The following is an 18259-nucleotide window of genomic DNA, read 5'->3' as shown; positions in this document are numbered from 1 at the left end:
AAGCGGATACCAGAGGAGTGGACAGAGGGGAGCTGGGGCAGGCACGAAGAGGCTCGGCTGGTGTCCTGACCGGAGGTGGAGAGTTGGAAATACCTGGTCAAGCTGGCAGTCCACGTGTTGGGTGGAGGGCCCACTGAGCACACTCACCTGCCTAGGGTGGAGTAGCCCTTTCTTGTGTCGCATCAGGTCAGCACGCGCTTCTGTGTTATGTACTAAACTGACCCCACCCAGCAGAGGCCCCATTCCTTTCCTCTTCCTCCTCCTACCTGGACCTCTTCTACCTGGACTACACCTTTGCCTCAGGGGAGCCCTCCGTGAGGAAAGGGCAAAGGACACGCTGGTGACCAGGATGTCTACGTGTTCAGAGTGTCATTCTCTACCATCTCATGGCCACCAGGCATACCCATACCTGCCTGTGACCAACACTGAGTCCTGTGCCTGACCCTGGACAATCCAGATTTTGTTCAGGCCACAGACCCTCTCTGTACAATCAAAACGAAGGGAACAATGTTCCTGGTGAGCCAAAGCTGGACCAGACTTTACAGCTCTAATGGAACCAAGGGTGCACATCAGGGCTCCTTCTGCAAGGCCAGGTGAGAGGAGGGGTCAGGTGCGGAGACATCTTATGGGAATCCTGGCATCACGCTGGGGTAACTCAGGTAGCGGTGGCCCGAGAAAGGAAGAGCCCACCCTTCACAGGAGGGCTCTGCTCACTTGCCCACCCATTTGGCCCGCGCGCAAGGCCACCTATGGCCCCACCCTTTGTCCAGAGTCCCGCCCCGTGAAATAAAGCCACGCCTCATAAGAGAATAAGCCCGTCCCTCCTCTCTCCCCTCCCAGCCGCCGTTCTGAGCGGAGCAAGCCAAGGATCCATCCAAACCGGGTCTTTTGGGAAACCCTGGAGCGCGAAGGCTTCTGGGGAATTAAGTTTCCACTGGGCATCTCGACCGGGTTTACGCATGCTCGCGGCTAGGGGCGGAGTCTCCGGGGGCGGTGGGCAAGGTTAAAGGTTCCCACGTTGTGAGCACTGTTTACCACCTCTGAAGCTTGTTTCCCCCAGACCCATTTCCTTCTGCTTGCTAAGTTGCTCAACCCGCCTGACTGGCTCTGCACTCAGTCACCCTAGCTTGTAGTTCGTGTCCTACTTGCTCTCTCCTTCCTGGTGTTTTCCCCGAATGGGGTCCGAGCCCTTCCCGCTGTAGCGTAGACCCAGAGGAGCCCACCGGTTGGTTCATAAGCTTTCAACTATTGTTTCACCCCCCCCCCCCAGCTCCACCATCATTTTTCGTGTCCTCTATGAACAAGAAGGTAAAGCTGCAAAAGCCAAGAATGGGTACGGGGGACAGCAAACTTTGGGGAGCTTTCTCCCCATCTCACCAGCACAGGGAAACTGCAGTTTCAGAAACGAGCTGAAAATGTTACTTGTGTTCATGTCACCAATTTAAGATAAGTAAAGTGTATCTACAAAGTTGTGTCAAACTTTTTTTTTTAATTAGAAAAGTGGACAATCCTCCAAGCCGTCTCAGGCATCCCAGTGACAACTGGGTATGGGCAGTAGGTGACAAGCAGGAATTCTGGACAGTGGCTGTAGAAATGTGAGCAATGGCGGTGTCCCCAGCCCATCTGAAGGCCCCAGAATCTGAAGACCTGCCCCCACTTCCTCTCTGGGGCCATGACCCAAGGAGGTAGGACATGCTCAGATGAATCGTGATTGAGTCACCCTAGATTGGCAAATGCCCCTTAGAGCCCAAATCTTGACCTCCACCCATCTGGGAATGAGAGGTGACTGGCTGCTGTGCTCTAGTTGCTAAGGCCTCTTGGGATCCTAGGAACCCCATCTTTGAGCTCCGCCCCAAGGCCCCACCCCTCTCTAGGAGGGAAAAGGCACCTGCTGGTAGCTCTACTCACAGGCACTGGGACCTGGAGCTGGAGGACAGAAAGACATACTGCTGCTGCTTGCTGCAGGTGAGTCCTCGCCCAGGGGCTGACCTGTACTTAGAGGTACCCCCTGGACAGACACTGCTCTCCCTCAGACCAGCTCACCAGCATCTCCTAGCTTTTTATCCCCATTCCCAGCTGCATCCAGGAGCATCTCTTGGACACTTGGTGGAGGGTGGTAACTGGGTACTTGGACCTACCTCCAAGACACGTAGGCCTGGCATAGATTCTGATGTCCCCACATCTGCATGCAGATGCTAATTGATAAGGCTCTTCACAAGGCAGATTCCTCCAGAATGGGTGTCTTCTTGGGCTATAGGCTCTCAAGCAGGTTTTCTCCTCCCTGAGTCCATATATGTGTCTCTGCTCACCCCTGCAGCCTGGGCCATGGACCCCCATGAGATGGTTGTGAAGAATCCATACACTCACATCAGCATCCCTCGGGCTCACCTGCGTTCTGACCTGGGACAGCAGTTAGAGGAGGTTCCTTCTTCATCTTCCTCCGCTGAGATTCAGCCTCTACCCTCAGGAACCTGTGCCCCAGAGCCAGCGGGCCTATTGAAAACAACTGAAGCCCCAGAGCCAAAGGGTGTCAAGGGCATCAAAGGTACAGCTTCTGAGCAGAGCCAACAGACCTGGCAGTCACCCTGCAACCCGTACAACAGCGGTGGGCAGCGTCCATCAGGACTGACTTATGCTGGCCTGCCACCTGTAGGGCGTGGCGATGACATTGCCCACCACTGCTGCTGCTTGCCTTGCTGCTCTTGCTGCCACTGCCCACGATTCTGCCGTTGTCACAGCTGTTGCTGTGTTGTCTCCTAGCCTGACTATCCAACCTCCAGGGTTGTGGGGCCCGGGCCTCTGCTCAATGCCAAAGTGGTGCTGGACATCAGGAGCAGCCATTGTCATGGGCATCTGGGGAGCCTTATCCACCAGGAAGGCCCAGCTAGTGCCCTCTGGAATACAGTCCTAGCCACTAGCCATGTTGGCAGCAATAGGGACACTCTTCACTTCTTGCAAGACTTTGGCAATAAAGCAGGGTGAGCATTGTGCTAGTGACTTTTTTTTTAACCAGGGGTCTGTTTGGGAGAAGGTCCTAGTCTGGGCAACTGCATTTGCCCTCAACAAATACAATCTCCCTGGTAGACTCCCAGACTCTGTGGGACCTTCCAGGACTGGATGCCTCATGGCATCCATAATTTAGGGCCCTAGCAGGTCTCAGTCCACCCAGGGGCTCGTAGATGGTAATGTGTTCACTGCCCCGGGCCAGTTCCTCGTTCTCCCTAGGGCTAAAGCTGAGATAGTAAACAAGATTAATCCTGAGTCACAGGTAGGAGGGTACCATACTTGCCACTGTGGGGGACCCCAAGAAAATACTCTGGGAGAGGATCAGAACGGAGGGCTGTTAGTGGGTGGGACTGATGTTAGGAGGTTTCAGGGAGTGGGAGCTCAGATCCAGGGCCCAGAACCCAGCCCTGCCCAATGTGAGTCACCTCCCGCCCTTGGCCAGGGCATGTTTCTGGTTTCCCACAAAAGACAATCCCTACTACCCAGAGCTCTGCTGTTTAACCTATTTCAAGTGATGTGTACCAGGCCTTGAAGATGAGGCACGGCAGGGCTGAAGGGAGTGTTCTCTTCTTACCTGTCCAAGCAGTGTGATATGCCTGCTGGGGGCCATGTTTGAGATGCCAGGGTAGGGAGTGTGCAAGCAGGCCAGCTCTGGGCAGCCTGGTGTTTCCGGGGCAGGGCAGAGCCACAATGCCACGTGAAGAGGGAGAAGAGCTGGCCTCGCAAGACAAACAAGTCCTCCTGAAGTCCGCCCTTCCCTGATGCAGAGACAGGTCAGGTAAGAGGGCAGGCCAGATGTGTTGTGTGTAGAGGTCTCCAGGAATGGGCAGATAGGTCATTCATTGCCCTGACACTTCTCTCTGAGCTCCTAGTCCCCTGTTCCAGTGAGGGCCAGCACAGAAACCCGTTTGACCAGTCTTAAAGGCAGACTGCCAAGCGAGTGGATAAAAGTGAGTAAAGAAGGCTTTTTTTCCCCTAGCAACCCTGTGTGCAGTCTTAGGGGTCCTAGCAACCCTGTGTGCAGAATTAGGGGTCTCCCTAATTCTGTGCTGTCTCCTCTCCAGTCCTCATCACAGGGAACAGGGATCCCACTTCCCTGAACTGTCTCCCTGGACAGTTGTAGAGGCTGAGGGTTGAGTAGGCGGCCAACTGGGAGATGCTTAGCATGGGTGTGGTGTGGTGGGGCTTCTGGGATGATGGTTGTGTGAAGGAGATCATCACACCTCAGGCCTGATGGAAGGCGACTTCCTGTAACATCACAGGATAGACTTAGTCTAGGGTGGGAGGAAGGCGATCCTGAGAAGTGACGCAAATTAGCAAGAAGATGCACCCTACCATGGAGCTGATGGGGGGCAGAGGTAGGTTCCCTGGGAGGTGATGTGAGCAGAGGTCAAAGTGGAAAACATTACCAAGGGATGATCAGATGAGACCTGGGAGAAGGGTACAAGAATGGGGAGGACAAGCCGGGCGGTGGTGGCGCACACCTTTAATCCCAGCACTCGGGAGGCAGAGGCAGGCGGATCTCTGTGAGTTCGAGACCAGCCTGGTCTACAAGAGCTAGCTCCAGGACAGGCTCTAAAGCTGCAGAGAAACCCTGTCTCAAAAAAACAACAACAACAACAAAAAAAAAAAGACAAAGCCAGGTCTCTGGGAGTTACAGGGGGGAGTGGTCTGGGCAGGTTCATCCTTCAGGGGGCAGGCTCACCTTATCTCCTGCCCAGTGCGGGGAGCAGGGAGCAGCAGATCCTGTTGCAGGCGCTTTGTGGCTGAAAGGGGAACCCACTCTCACTTGACGCAGCCACCACCTGCCTCCTGCTCGCTTGCCTGTGTGGCCAGTAATGCGAGCCCAGGGAGGGAGCCATGAAGTGTCCCGGGTCCCCATCCCCTTCTGCAGACCTCTAGCTGGGAATATCTTTCTGGTGGAGTGGATGCAGGTAAGAGAAGCCTGGGTTTCAGGAAGGCTAGGGGTGGGTCTCAACAGTGGGATAGGATGCTGTTTCAGTCAATGGCCACAGCAACAAGAGATATGCCTAGACTTGGTGTTAACCCACAGGCACCATCTTCCCTCCAGGCTCCAGGTGTGCAGGTACTTACCATCCCATGGTCCTGTCCTCTGTTTTCTGGGGGCCAGCATGGACCCAAACATCACATAGGTGGGCAGAGGTGAACTGTAGCTTGTGTGGTTGCCCTGTTGGTTCCCTCATACTCTCCCTAGGATGCTGCAGCCTGAAGGCCCCCGAGCCTTGGAGGAAGGGGCAGCCCTGACGGCCACACGGAATGACTGCATCATCTGCTACTCTGCCTATGACCTCTCAATACACTTGCCTCGCCGCCTCTACTGCGGCCACACCTTCTGCCAAGCATGTATGCGGCGGCTGGACACGCCAGCCCATGAGCAGCACTGGATCCCCTGCCCACAGTGCCGTCAAAGTACCCCTATGCCCCGTGGAGGGGTGACCATGTTGGACCTGGACTTAGCTGCCTTTTTGGCAGTCAAGGCTGAACGGGAACCATCAAGAATAGAACCCAGGTCCTCTGTCCCCCTCAAAGTCGGCACTACCGTCACTCAGCAGCCGGCTGGACTCTGCCCCACCTTGGGCCCCCAACCCCACTTTCCTCAGCCTGGATGCTGCTGCTGGGGTTGGGGAAGACTGTGCTGGTATCCCCTGGGGAACCCTGAGGTCTAAGGTCTTGCTATCTCCACCTGCACAAGGGAAACTGTGCTAGCAGCTTCCCTGCCACAGAGCACATTGATCATAAACAGCACAGACCGAACAGCCTGCAAGCAGGGCCTCCTCCTACATGACCCGGCCGAGTCATGTCACCCTGACCAGGGACATCTCAAGCGGTAGCCTAAGGTCAGAGTCAGTGGCCATGGTGCCACAGTAGGGTGACATTCCATTTTACTAGTCTATGGGGGATTCCCATACCCTGAACTAGCCTGCGACTTTGTTTGGCTAGCCAACATTCTGCTGTCTATGTCACCTGTAAACCCAGGACCTAGCACGGAGATTGGCTCCTAAGAGTCTGTGGGGATGAGTGCAGGGGCCTGGACAGGGCCAGACTATGGTTGTCCATGAGTGGCTGGCCTCAGAGGGAACCTTCCTCTCTGTAAACATTCAGCAGTATGAGCCAGGAGAGAGGGCAGGTTACCTCTTCTATCCCTGGAGTCTATGTGTTTCATCTCTTCAACCATGGTCACCAGGCTCCTGCCATGAGCCAGGCACTGTTCTGAGAGGGTCTGCCACAGTCCAAAGCTGCCTTTTTGACAGGCATCAAAGAAGGCTGCCATAGAGAGCCAGCTCTGACAAGGGGTCTTGCCTGAGGTCTCCCAGCTCATCATCCTAGCTCAAGACTCCCAGCCTCCTTCTACCTCTGGTGACCATAATAACACAGACCTGAGCTGGGCGGTGGTGGTGCACGTCTTTAATCCCAGCACTTGGGAGGCAGAGGCAGGTGGATCTCTGTGAGCTTGAGGCCAGCCTGGTCTACAAGAGCTAGTTCCAGGACAGGCCCCAAAGCTACAGAGAAATCCTATCTTGAAAAACAAAACAACAAAAACAAAACAAAACAAAAAAAAACTCCAGACCTTCTGTAGGTGCTAGAGGTTACAAATTACTGACAATGACAACCCCAGGCCAAAGCAGTAACACTCCATCCCTCTAGGAAGGAGCTATATTCAGGAGTCCCTGGGAGGGGCCTCCTGGGGAGCGATTGTAGGATGGGGAGGAAAGGGAATTTGCTGAATAGACATTGAGAAGACTCGTTCCCTGGGCAAAGTCCCTCAAGCACCCAGGGACAAAGCTGGGCAGTAAGCAGAGCAGGGTGCTAGAGCTTGCAGGGCCCCTAAGGAAATAGCTTGCAGGGGAGGGCCCAGTCCCCATCCCAGGGCTGGAAAGGGACTGACCCACAAGACAGGGAAATTTCACAAGCACATGGGCACAGAACAACACTCATCTGGGAAAAGATATTAGATAGGGTTCAGGTGATGAGCACTGTAGGATGGGGAAGGGCTTTACCATCCCCTGTCCATCTTTGCAGGTAGAGACCAATGTCCTGCCCGCCCGCCGCCCCCCACCAGCCTCCACTGAAAGCCCTTCTGGATCTAGCCCTACCCTTAACCTCAGATTTGAATCTGCTGACCTGAAGGCCTGGGTACCTTCTCAGGCCACCTAAGGAAATCCGTTTTCCACACCCACCTGGTGCAAAGGGCTTCCCTTTTGTCTCTGTCAGGTGCACAGACGATCATGATAAGGTTTGCAGAACACAGAGGAACAGAGAAAGAGGAGGGCAATGTTCTCCTGGGGTCCTTAGGCAGTCTTAGCCAGAATGAGAGTGTCCTGCCTGGGTGCTGTAGAGTGTCCATTAAATGTATCAGATGCCTACCGGTGGCTGCCGTGTCTAGCTCTATTATGCTCCTGGCCAGCTGTTGTCCATCCCTCGGAGAAGTGCCACCCCAAGAGAATTGGGCTTGGGGCCCAGAACTCCTAGACTTAAGATGACAAGGGTATGAATAAGGCCTCGGGGCCAGGCAGGGTCTCCCCTTGGGGGCCCCAGCTCCTGGGTAAACATTAATGGGGCTCCACACACAGCAGGTCATGTGCACACTGGGCAGATCTTTGACCTGCAACTGCTCCCGCTGAGCCTCCTCCCTGCTGATGCCCCTCACCACACATGCAGGTAGGAGCTCCCAGAGCTAGACCAAGCTAATGGACACTGGACCAGAGCTGAGTGACCACCAGGTTCAGGGTTTGGGCACCATTTTGAAACCCCTAGGACCTTAGAGCAAGTGAGAGGAGCCTAGGGCCAGGCCAAAGGGAGGGCACACAAAGGACCCTTGGGCCTGGGCCCAAGCACTAGGGGAGGGGTCAGGGTAGACTAGGATGCAAAGAGTTCCAGACCCAGAGGCTCATGGGACCAGAATAGATAAAAGGGATCTGGTATGGGCAGGGGGTTCCAAAGCCCTGCTCCTAAGTTGAGGGTGGGGTGGGGCGGGGCTCTTATCAAGCAAGGACGTCACCTGTTTGGTATCAAATACCAAAGTCTAAACTGGGACCATCTGGAGTGTCCTCATTGACACTTGATAGGAGAAATCCCAGGGTTCTCGAGATACCAGCTACTTCCAGGTAGTGCCCCAGAACCCTGTGCCCTCAGTCAACTGCCAAACCTTCTTTCAGCCAAGACTAGTAAGGGAGCCTGGGATCCAGTGGCTTCTGTCTCCTGCCCCCTGGAGCTAAACTGGGCTCGCCTGACAGTCACCTGAGGTCACAGTAGCCATCTGTCTGTGGTCCGAGGGAAGGGAGAGCCACCAAGACCTGCAAGGCGCGGGGCTGCAGCTGAAGGTTCAGGTCAGGGGCCTGACGTTAGACTGCTGGGTGGGATAGAGGCGGAGTAGGAGGAACCACAGCTCTCACCTGCTTTGCCCTCAGCAAATCTAGGATTGGGCCTGGGTCTCTTTGCTTGAAATCCATGCCGAAGTCCCTCGCTGGTGGTCAGTTCCCCAACCCTACTTTGGATGCCATTGACCTGGTGGACCGGAATCTAAGAAATGCAGGTATCAGGCGCCCTTGACAGCTATACGAGGCAAAATGAGGGTTCTCTAGCTGCTTGCTTGAAGAATTCTGGGGTCTCCTCACATCCCTGGCCTGAGCCAGACTCACTGAAACTCTTCCCTTCCCTGCTTCTGGACCTCTTCGGTGAACCCTTGTGCCCCAGCTCCTTCCACCTCTGGTTTCCTTTGGTCCTCCTCCTTGGAGAGGGGTTCTACAAACAGCCCTGCCTGACTTGACCCCTGCAGGGACCTCCAGTTCTATCCCAGGCTTGGAGGAAGGAGGCACAGACCCCTGGGCCTTCCCTCAGCAGAAGAACACTGGCGAACTGAAAGGTAGGTTTGCGGGTGATGAGACAGCGTAAAGACAGGCCCCTGGCTTCCCGTTTCTAGCAGAGTATAGGCTGGGACTTGGTGGAATACACCTCATAGAAAACCACCTTCATCTGCTTAAGATGGGGTGAAAACTCCCCTCCCAGCCTCGGATCTTCCTTTTATTCCCTGGTGATGGCTTCAGTTCTGGGACTCCCCCTCCAAGGTCATGGGTTTATTCATGCAGCAAAGGAATAAGGGAGGATAAAGGAGGGGACATAGTCTCTGCTCTGGGGAACACGAGAGAGGACACGGGTTCCTGCCCAATGGGAGAGAAGGGAGATCCTGTGTTCTGTCTGAGAGGTGACAGGAAATATGGTCCCTGTTCACAGGGAACAAAATGTGTGTGGGGTGGGGCGGTGCTGTAGTTGGGGAGTAGCCAGCTGGTCAAATAAGCTCTCTCTGGTGTCTCTAGAGGTCAGCACAGCCAGCAGGCTTCACCAGGTGGTCGTTGGCTTCCTCAAGGCGTGTGGACTCCTGGGAAACCTCTATTTCTTCATCTGCTCCCTGGACATCCTCGGCTCTGCCTTCCAGTTGCTAGGCAGTGAGTGACCATGCAGGAGGCCAAGGTGGGGACAGGATGTCAGCCCTTGGCAGCCTCAGTGCATCTCTCTGTGGGGAATAGGTAGAATGGCCGGAGACATTTTCAAGGACAATGTGGTGCTGTCCAACCCCGTGGCTGGCTTGGTCATCGGTGTGCTGGTCACAGTCCTTGTACAGAGTTCCAGTACATCTTCATCTATCGTGGTTAGCATGGTGGCCTCTAAGTGTGAGTACACCTCCCTCTTCCCAGGGCAGTGGTGGGTGGGTTGGCGAACAGGCAGGGCTGCTGAAATGGCACCCCTACAGTGCTGACTGTCCAGATGTCTGTGCCTATCATCATGGGTGTCAACGTGGGCACTTCCATCACCAGCACCCTGGTCTCGATGGCGCAGTCAGGGGACCGGGAGGAGTTCCAGAGGTGAGTCAGGGCTGAAGGGCCAGGCTGGGTCTGTATTGGCCTCAGTAGAGAGGCTGCTCAGACAGACAGCCTGCCCTGTATGACTGCAGGGCTTTCAGCGGCTCGGCTGTGCATGGCATCTTCAACTGGCTCACAGTGTTGGTATTGCTGCCACTGGAGAGCGCCACGGCAGCACTAGAGAGGCTGAGTGAACTGGCCCTGGGTGCTGCTAGCCTCCAGCCAGGGAGGCAGGCCCCCAATATCCTCAAGGCACTGACGCAGCCTTTCACACACCTCATCATCCAGGTGAGGACAGAGGTACCGTAGGAAGGTACCTGCGCCTGGCTGATGCGGAGCAGGAGGCAGAAGCCCTGTCCTGGAAGGGGACAAGGAGAGGGTTTAGGCTTGGAATAGGCTGAGGGGAGGAGTGCCAGATGCATAATCATGCCCCCCTCTGTCTACCAGCTGGATACCGGCATGATTACCAGCAGTGCTACCGGCAACACCACTAATGGCAGCCTGATTAAACAATGGTGTGACGTCCAGGGGAAACCACCGGTGAGGTGCCTCTGACCCCATCCCTCCCTCGTTTGATCTCTGACCTGCCAAATCATCCTGCCTGCTTGATCTTGAGCCTTTTTACCTCTGTCTGCCTGCTGTGAGCCCGACCTGAGTCCTCCCTGTCCCTCAGCCCCAGGGGAGCAACGAGGAATGTGGCGGCTTCTACCCTTGCAGGGAGAATAGCACAGCGACTCCAGAGGAGAACAGAGTGCCCTGTGAGTACCTGCGCCGGTCCTGGTCCTGCCCCCTGCCCTGGTCCTGCCCCCTGCCCTGGTCCTGCCCCCTGCCCTGCTAACTGCTCTGACTCCCTCCCACTCATCACCCTGCCCTGCCACAGGCCATCACCTGTTTGTGGGCACAGGGCTCACAGATCTGGCCGTGGGCTTCATCCTGCTGGCGGGCTCTCTGCTGGTGCTCTGTACCTGTCTGGTCCTCATCGTTAAGCTGCTCAACTCTGTGCTGCAGGGCCGCATCGCCCAGACTGTGAAAACGGCCATCAATGCGGGTAGGTGAGGTGTGTGGAGGCCCTGGACCTGGGATGGAGGGTAAGGTGGGGAGTTAAGAATGACCCAAAAGCCTTCCACCCTACACACCTGCAGATTTCCCCTTCCCCTTTGGCTGGCTCAGCGGCTACTTAGCCATCCTTGTTGGTGCAGGCTTAACCTTCTTGCTGCAAAGCAGCAGTGTATTCACGGCTGCCATTGTGCCTCTTATGGGTAAGCCAAAGCGGGCAATGATGGGCGATGGGGGAGCCAGGCTGGAGCCCCTAGTGACCCTGCATTTCTCCAGGGGTTGGGATAATCAACCTGGAACGGGCCTACCCCCTCTTCCTGGGCTCCAACATTGGCACCACCACCACAGCCCTGCTGGCGGCCCTGGCCAGCCCCGCAGACATGCTGCTCTTCGCAGTCCAGGTACCTGCCTGCCATCGTTCCCCTGGTCCCAGCATGGCAGCTCTCCTTAGGCTCCTCAGGCTCCAACCACAGCCCTGCAGCCCCAGATCCAGGGGGACACTGTGGGCACCTCGCAGCCCTAGCCTCGGTTCTTCCTTTCCAGGACGCCTTTCCTGGAATAACCTGTGGTCACCTCCTGTTCTTTGTCCCTCTATCTTTGTATCTCTATCTGTCCCCAGCTTCCCTTGAAGGATCACTGCTCCTCTGCTGCCTCCATCCTGGACTCCTCACTGTGTTCTCTGGGGTATTCAAGAGTGGCCCTCTGGTCTACACTTCCAATGTGACTGTTCCCAAATTCCTGTTCTTCTATGTACCGAGGTCACCAGCTAAGGAGTGGGGTGTCTTCCCAGAGCCCATCCTGGGGATGCCTCTGCTCACCTAGTCACCTTTGCTAACCACATCCTGTCACCTAAGCTGAGACATGTTTCTGGCTCTAAGTTGTCTCCCCCTACCCCCAAATCTCGCAGCTCTGTGCCTCACTCTTAGGCTTATTTGAGCTCTGACTCTCTAAATCGCCTAATCTTTGGTCCACTGCTCTGGCTCTAACTTCCTTCTGCCTAGGGCAGGATCAGGTTCTGAAATCTTGGCTGGCACTAGTTGCTGCTCCTGGGAAAAACCCGAACCTTGCCCTCCCTGCCTGCCACCTGCATCTTTGCCTCTGTATCGTCTTTGCCACTCAGACCCTCCTGACCCGGAACCATCCTCTCCCAGGCCTCTGGATTGTGCTCACTCACAGAAAGGCCGTGTGTTGCGTTCCCTGTCCACCCTATCCTGCTTTGTCTCTGACAGCAGAGGGATATGTTACCACACACTTGTGCAGGCAGAGGCCCCTGTCTCCTAAAATGTGGGGGAGGGTTGTAGGGTGAACATGAGCCTGCTCTGGCTAGACCCTGCCATCCTAAGTGGCCTCTCTGAACCACTCAGGAGGACACCACAGAGAAGCTTCAGACTTGAGCAGAGCAGGGAAAGGCATGATTTCTTTTTGTTTGTTTTGGTTTGGGGTGTGTGTGTGTGTGTGTGCGTGTGTGTGTTGTGTGGCCCTGTCCTGTCCTGGAACTCTCTGTAAACTAGGCTGACCTCAAACTCACAGAGATCTGCCTACCTACCTCTGCCTCCCAAGTGCCAGGATTAAAGGCGTGAGCCACCACCACCTGGCAAAAGTCATCATTTCTAAAAAGCCCAGGTGACCCGCATCATCTGGTCCAAGCTCCTCACCCCTTTTTGCCCTTCCTGCTTACCAGGTTGCTCTCATCCATTTCTTCTTCAACCTGGCTGGCATACTGCTGTGGTACCTGGTGCCTGTCCTGAGACTACCCATTCCACTGGCCAAGCGCTTTGGTGACCTGACTGCCCAGTACCGCTGGGCAGCCGTTGTCTACCTACTGTTCACTTTCCTGCTGCTGCCCCTGGCAGCCTTTGGACTTTCCCTGGCAGGGGGCTCAGTGCTGGCTGCAGTGGGAGGCCCTCTAGTGGGGCTGGTGCTCCTTATCATCCTGATTAATGTCCTGCAAAGACACCGGCCATCTTGGCTGCCTCCCTGTCTTCGATCCTGGGCCTGGCTGCCTCTCTGGCTCCATTCTCTGGAGCCTTGGGACCGCCTGGTGACTGGGTGTTGCCCCTGCAGTGCTTGCAGCAACTCCAGTATGACCAGCAAAGTGGTTCACTGCTATGAGAACCCAGAGGTCATAGCTTCCCAACACTTATGAAAAGTTGGTGCCGTAGACCATCTCCCCAGCTCCACCAGCTTCAGGGCACTGGAGGCTGGAGAGACTGCCTGCCAGTCTTCCTGGGGAGGAGGGAAAGGGCTCCGCGTGGACTTCCTAGACTCCTGCGTGCCATTCTTTGCAAATAAACGGCTCTATGACCAAGGAGTGTCGACCTTCTCTCCCAGATAAGGCAGCCTGAGGACGTAACCTATCTCAAGGTGGACAAGCAGCGCCATGCTGCCCCTAGCGGAGACTCGGGATTAGGGTTCCCCTGAGGCCGCTGCTTGTTTATTTCTGTGGTGGTTGGTGACAGCCGGTTTACAGGCCTTCAGGCCAGGGGTCGTCTGGGAAGTCTGGGCTGGGCAGAGAGCCCAAGTTCACGTCGAGAGGGGGACCTGAGATCTGCCAGGCGATGGGTGGAGGGAGCTGCCGTAGAGTATATGACTGTTACCGAGTTGTTCAAGAAATAGGTTTGCGTCCTGCCAGCTAGCTTGGTCAGGCATGTTCTCCTTAGCCGCCAGGGGGCACCCTTCCTCCTGCCGGGATCCTAAACAGCACCTTACCTCTGCCACCTTGGTGCCCAAACTTGTTCAGGAAGCCTGCTAGGACTTGCTCATCTAGGTGAAAGGGTAGAAGGGCTAGACACCATTTTCTTCACCTGAGCGCCTAAGAAAGGCCCTGGGAGAGGATGGTGAGGGCTCCTTCCCCCCTCCGTGCCTCCTGCGGGCGGTCTGGTTTTCTAACAGGAAAGCTTGTCCTACAGCCAAAAGGTAACTGGATACCAGAGAAAAGGCAGAGGCCTCTTACCGTTTCCTGCAGCTTGAGGCTGCTCACCCCCGCCCGCCACACACAGTACCACCAAAAAAAGCCACCCAAAACTCAGGTGTTAGGTTATAGCAATCAGACCCACAGAAGAGCTAACCCTGGACTGGACAGGGATACCTTTCGGCCCATTACTGCTTGTAGGCATGTCCAGCCTTTTGATATGGAGACACGAGATTGCCATCGGCAAAGCTCATGATCCAGAACTGCGGGACTGAGTTACAACAAAGAAAACCCTCGAGTCTTAAGTAAGCCCCCCAGGTTGAGCTGTCTCCTGTGTAACTACCCTTGCCCACATGTGGCCCACAGAACATACCTGTGTGAAATTTCTTAGCCCAAACCCTTTCCCAGCACCCCTCCCCCATACCTCCAGGTTTGCCTAGCCAGACACTGTGGGGTCATTGGGTATGGCATGGCCTTCAGGGAGCTGAAACCTGGAGAACCCCTAAGGTCCTATCCTCTCCCTCTCTCTCTCTTTCTCTCTCTCTTTCTCTCTCTCTCTCTCTCTCTCTCTCTCTCGCTCGCTTGCTCGTTTGCTTGCTCGCTCGCTCTATTTTTACATTTATTTAGATTTACATATTTTATGTGTGTGAGTGTTTTTGTTGTGGTTTTGGGTTTGGCCGCTGTATGTATGAATGTATGTGCACTGCTTGAGCCTGGTGCCACTGGAGGTCAGAAGGTGTCAGATTGCCTGGATGGATGGATGGATGGATGGACAGACGGATGGATGGTTGTGAACCGCCATGTAGGTACTGAGATAGAAACCTGAGCCCTCTGCAAAAGCAACAAGTGCACTTAACTGCTGAGCCATCTGTCCAGCCCCCTTTGTATTTTCTGATTCCCTTCAGTCCTCCACACACGTTGTAGGTATCTCTGTGGTCCTTTCTGTCTCTCAGAACATCCCAGGCCCCCTTTACCCATAGCCTCTATTGTCACCCAAGTTCTGTGCCGTCCCCTACCCCAGCTCCTAGGCTTCCTACGCCTGGAAGTCACTCTGTCTACCAAGAGGATTGACTGCCTGCTCTGCGAGCCAAGGACTTGCAGAGATGAACTCCAACAAAGACAGAGGAAGGTCTGTGCACTGCTGCCTTACTTCCCCCACTCCTGTGATTGACTGATTGATTGCAGGGTGCTTTCACCCAGCCTTCTGGTGTTCTCTGATGTTCCCTGCTTCCCTGGAAGACCCACTGAGGGAGTCAGTGAGGCCTAGTCCGCAGGGGAAGCACCTTGGCACCTCTCCTTCCGGGGTGAGGAAAGGCCTTCCACAAAAGCTGACCACAGGGTCCTTTCAGGCCGCAAAGACTGTCTGCCTGCCGCTCCTGCCTGACAGTAATGCACCCTCCCACTGGGACCATGGCCACCAGTAAACAGAGCCTTCCTTGTGAGGCCTCCAACAGCTGCAGGCTGGGGAGGGAGGGCAGGCACCCAATGCTCCCACAGCGCATTCTGCTTGCTTCCCTGCTCTTCTGGCCGGCTCAGTGCACATCCTTTCAGGCTATAGGCTCCAGGCGTTCTTGTCCTACGGGGTCTTCTTTCTCACCAGCACAGGGGCACTCTTGGTTCATGGTGAAAATCTCATGTATCTTCCCTTACCAGCTGTGGGCAGCCACTGTCCTTGCTGGACTTACGCTCAAGAGCCATGGCCTTTTGCTAGGTTATTCATACCTATTGCCCAACTGGGGACCCAAACATCTCAAAGAGAAGCCTTGGCAGCTTTTTGTGTTAAAACTCAGAACTTGTGCTTCCTTCATGGATATGAATGTTCTGGCTTTGAGATTCTAGTGGTTAAGTCTGCTGCTTGGCAGCCAAGCTATTCTGCAAGGATGAGTCAACTCAGAAGATACTCTGGGCTTTGCGATAACTCTGAGCATGCCCCAAAGTGACTTGGCGCACCTCACACACTGTAGGGGTCCACAGACGTGAGCCTGTTCCACCTTGACTAAGGTCAAAGTTTGAGTTTATTTTTGCTCTTTCAAAGTTGTTGACAACAGGTGTGGCTACAAACAAGAGATCCTGACTTAGGGTGTGGTTAATTAGTATTTTGGGTAGAGGTGAATCCACTCCACCTGGACCAACCGTTGGAGAACTCAAGTCTATTCCTTATATCATGTTAATGAAGTCTATTGACTCCGCCCCCCTTTCTGGTACGTGTGGCAAATAACTGTGGTAGTCCAGTGTTCTTTCTGCCTTTTATTTCTCTCATATCTCTGTTCCTTTTGCTTAATATTTTTTTTCTTTTCTTTTTTCTTTTTTTGTTTTTTCAAGACAGGGTTTCTCTGTAGCTTTGGGGGCCTGTCCTTTTTTTTGTTTTGTTTTGTTTTTTGTTTTTCGAGACAGGGTTTCTCTGCAGCTTTGGAGCCTATCCTGAAACTAGCTCCTGTAGACCAGGCTGGCCTCGAACTCACAGAGATCCGACTGCCTCTGCCTCCCCAGTGCTGGGATTAAAGGCATGCACCACCACTGTCTGGCGCTTAATAATTCTAATACCCATGCTCCTACCCTGGGACATATGAAGTTCGTCAAAGCTGGTCCCTGACAACACACGTGTAGCCCTCCTGAGGCATGTGATCAACAGAACCCATGTCCCCCTTTCTGAACTATCCTTTTGGAGAGGAGACAGGACAGTCGGGTCTTATTAGAGACTAGCATACTGGTTAGAATGGTAAATACGACCAATAAGATATAGGATTCTGCTTGTCCTGGTGATTTTTCCCTGTGACACTGTTGGTCATAGGGATTGCCTAACACACTTAGTTTTGAAGGTCATTCATACCAAAAGCTAGACCTACAGAAGCCTGGTCGCTGAACTGGGACAGAGCCCATAGTTGTAACATTCCTTTAAAAAAAAGTTACAGGCCAGGCGGTGGTGGCGCCTTTAATCCCAGCACTCGGGAGGCAGAGGCAGGCGGATCTCTGAGTTTGAGGCCAGCCTGGTCTACAAGAGCTAGTTCCAGGACGGCTCTAGAAACTACAGAGAAACCCTGTCTCCAAAAAACAAACAAACAAACAAAAAAAAAAAAACAAAAAAAAAGTTACAAAGCCAGGCATGGGAAGGCCTGTGAATTCTTGCCTTCTGGAGGCTAAGGCAGAATATCTTTGAGTTGTATTCCAGGTTACAGGTTAAAAGACCCCGCCTTGTATAAACGACGGCAGGCACAGAGAACAACTGAATTAGTCTGCTCCGCGGGCAGAAAGATTTACTGGGGATCAAACTGCCAAGGCCGTTGTGGGTGAGGGGAAAAGATCAAATGGCAGGAAAGAACTGATTCACAACTACCGCCCATGACACAGTTGATTTGGGGGGAGAAGGTTAAGGGAGGTAGTTCCTCGTGAACCGAAAACACCTTTAAAAAGATCTACTTTTCTAATAAACAAATCTTTTAGGCTTGTTTACCTGGCCAAGTCCTTCTGTTTAGGAAAATGTCAGCACTGCCATTTTGAGGGTAGGGGATGCTTTGAACCTGACACATCAGGAAAAAAAAAAAACTTACTGAAATATATAAATGTATTGTTCTCTAAGCGATTCATTACAGGGCAGGAACTTTTTAAATTTTACTTTAAATTTTACTTCTGTCCGTTTGTTTGTTTTTCCCTCTCATAGAGTCATGGCCAGGCATGCCTAGCCCTGCAGTCTCCATGTAGCTTTGCGTGCACTTGGAGCGAGGGCTCCAAGGAGACAGGCTCCAGGCCAACTGGTTTCCACAACACGGAGCGGAGCCGAAGGGGCGGAGGGAGGGCTCTCCCGGGAACAAACAGACCCCGCGCCTGCCCAGTGCGTCCCGGGAGGACCCAGCGCCTCCACCGGATCCTATTATTGCTGTTTCACAGCTGCAATCCGCCTCATCTTGAAAGTCCCAAAGGTGGACCGCAATGTGTCCCGGACCGCAATGCCTTGGGCCCTTTCTCTCCCCAGTAGCAGCACCCGGATCCTCAAACCAAACCGAGCTCACAAAACTCTAAAAAGACGCCCCCGCCCTCTCGGGCGGAAGCTTGCTTTCCACGTCCCGCCCGCGCGCTGCACTGCGGCGGTTACCAGGACGCCAACCCAGCGCAGCCAATAGTGTCAGGCTTTCGGCGTGCTCCCAGGAGGCAGCCAATGGGACTGCAAATCAATCATTTGAAACACCCAATGAGTTGAGCACTGCGGCGCCAGGGCGGGAATTGTGATAGGGAGAATCCTAGTCAGGACTGACCAATAACGAGCGTATAACGTTGGGAAGGCGGGCCCTAGACCACTCGATTGACGGAAAAATGACCAATCATACAAGGGGGCTTCTTGGCCTCGTTCTGGGAGCCCAATCCTAGGCTGGCGAAGGCGGGCTATGAGGGGTATATAAGTGCTGGTAGAGCG

The 18259-nt window shown here is 54.3% G+C and overlaps 3 protein-coding genes across 3 annotated transcripts; all 3 read left to right on the top strand.

The window, feature by feature from the left end:
- The first annotated feature begins 1848 nt into the window (after positions 1–1848).
- On the top strand, positions 1849–2760 carry Cysrt1 (cysteine rich tail 1). The gene is made up of 2 exons (XM_038335718.1): positions 1849–1965; positions 2318–2760. The coding sequence occupies exon 2, from the start codon at positions 2326–2328 to the stop codon at positions 2758–2760; it is 435 nt and encodes a 144-aa protein (XP_038191646.1). The 5' UTR covers positions 1849–1965; positions 2318–2325.
- A 2462-nt stretch (positions 2761–5222) lies between these two features.
- Positions 5223–5693, top strand: Rnf224 (ring finger protein 224). The gene has a single exon (XM_038335751.1). It carries the CDS (start codon positions 5223–5225, stop codon positions 5691–5693), a length of 471 nt encoding a protein of 156 aa, XP_038191679.1.
- Positions 5694–8475: 2782 nt separating this feature from the next.
- Slc34a3 (solute carrier family 34 member 3) lies at positions 8476–13086 on the top strand. Its single transcript, XM_038337602.1, has 12 exons — positions 8476–8560; positions 8804–8890; positions 9342–9470; positions 9552–9695; positions 9776–9887; positions 9977–10172; positions 10332–10424; positions 10558–10642; positions 10765–10932; positions 11027–11143; positions 11217–11341; positions 12622–13086. Exons 1-12 carry the CDS (start codon positions 8476–8478, stop codon positions 13084–13086), a joined length of 1806 nt encoding a protein of 601 aa, XP_038193530.1.
- The last annotated feature ends 5173 nt before the right edge of the window (positions 13087–18259 follow it).

Source organism: Arvicola amphibius, chromosome 7 (assembly GCF_903992535.2).
Source record: "Arvicola amphibius chromosome 7, mArvAmp1.2, whole genome shotgun sequence".
Lineage (NCBI taxonomy): Eukaryota > Metazoa > Chordata > Mammalia > Rodentia > Cricetidae > Arvicola > Arvicola amphibius.
Note: the sequence above shows the minus strand (reverse complement) of the source record. Positions and strands in the feature narration are given on the sequence as shown.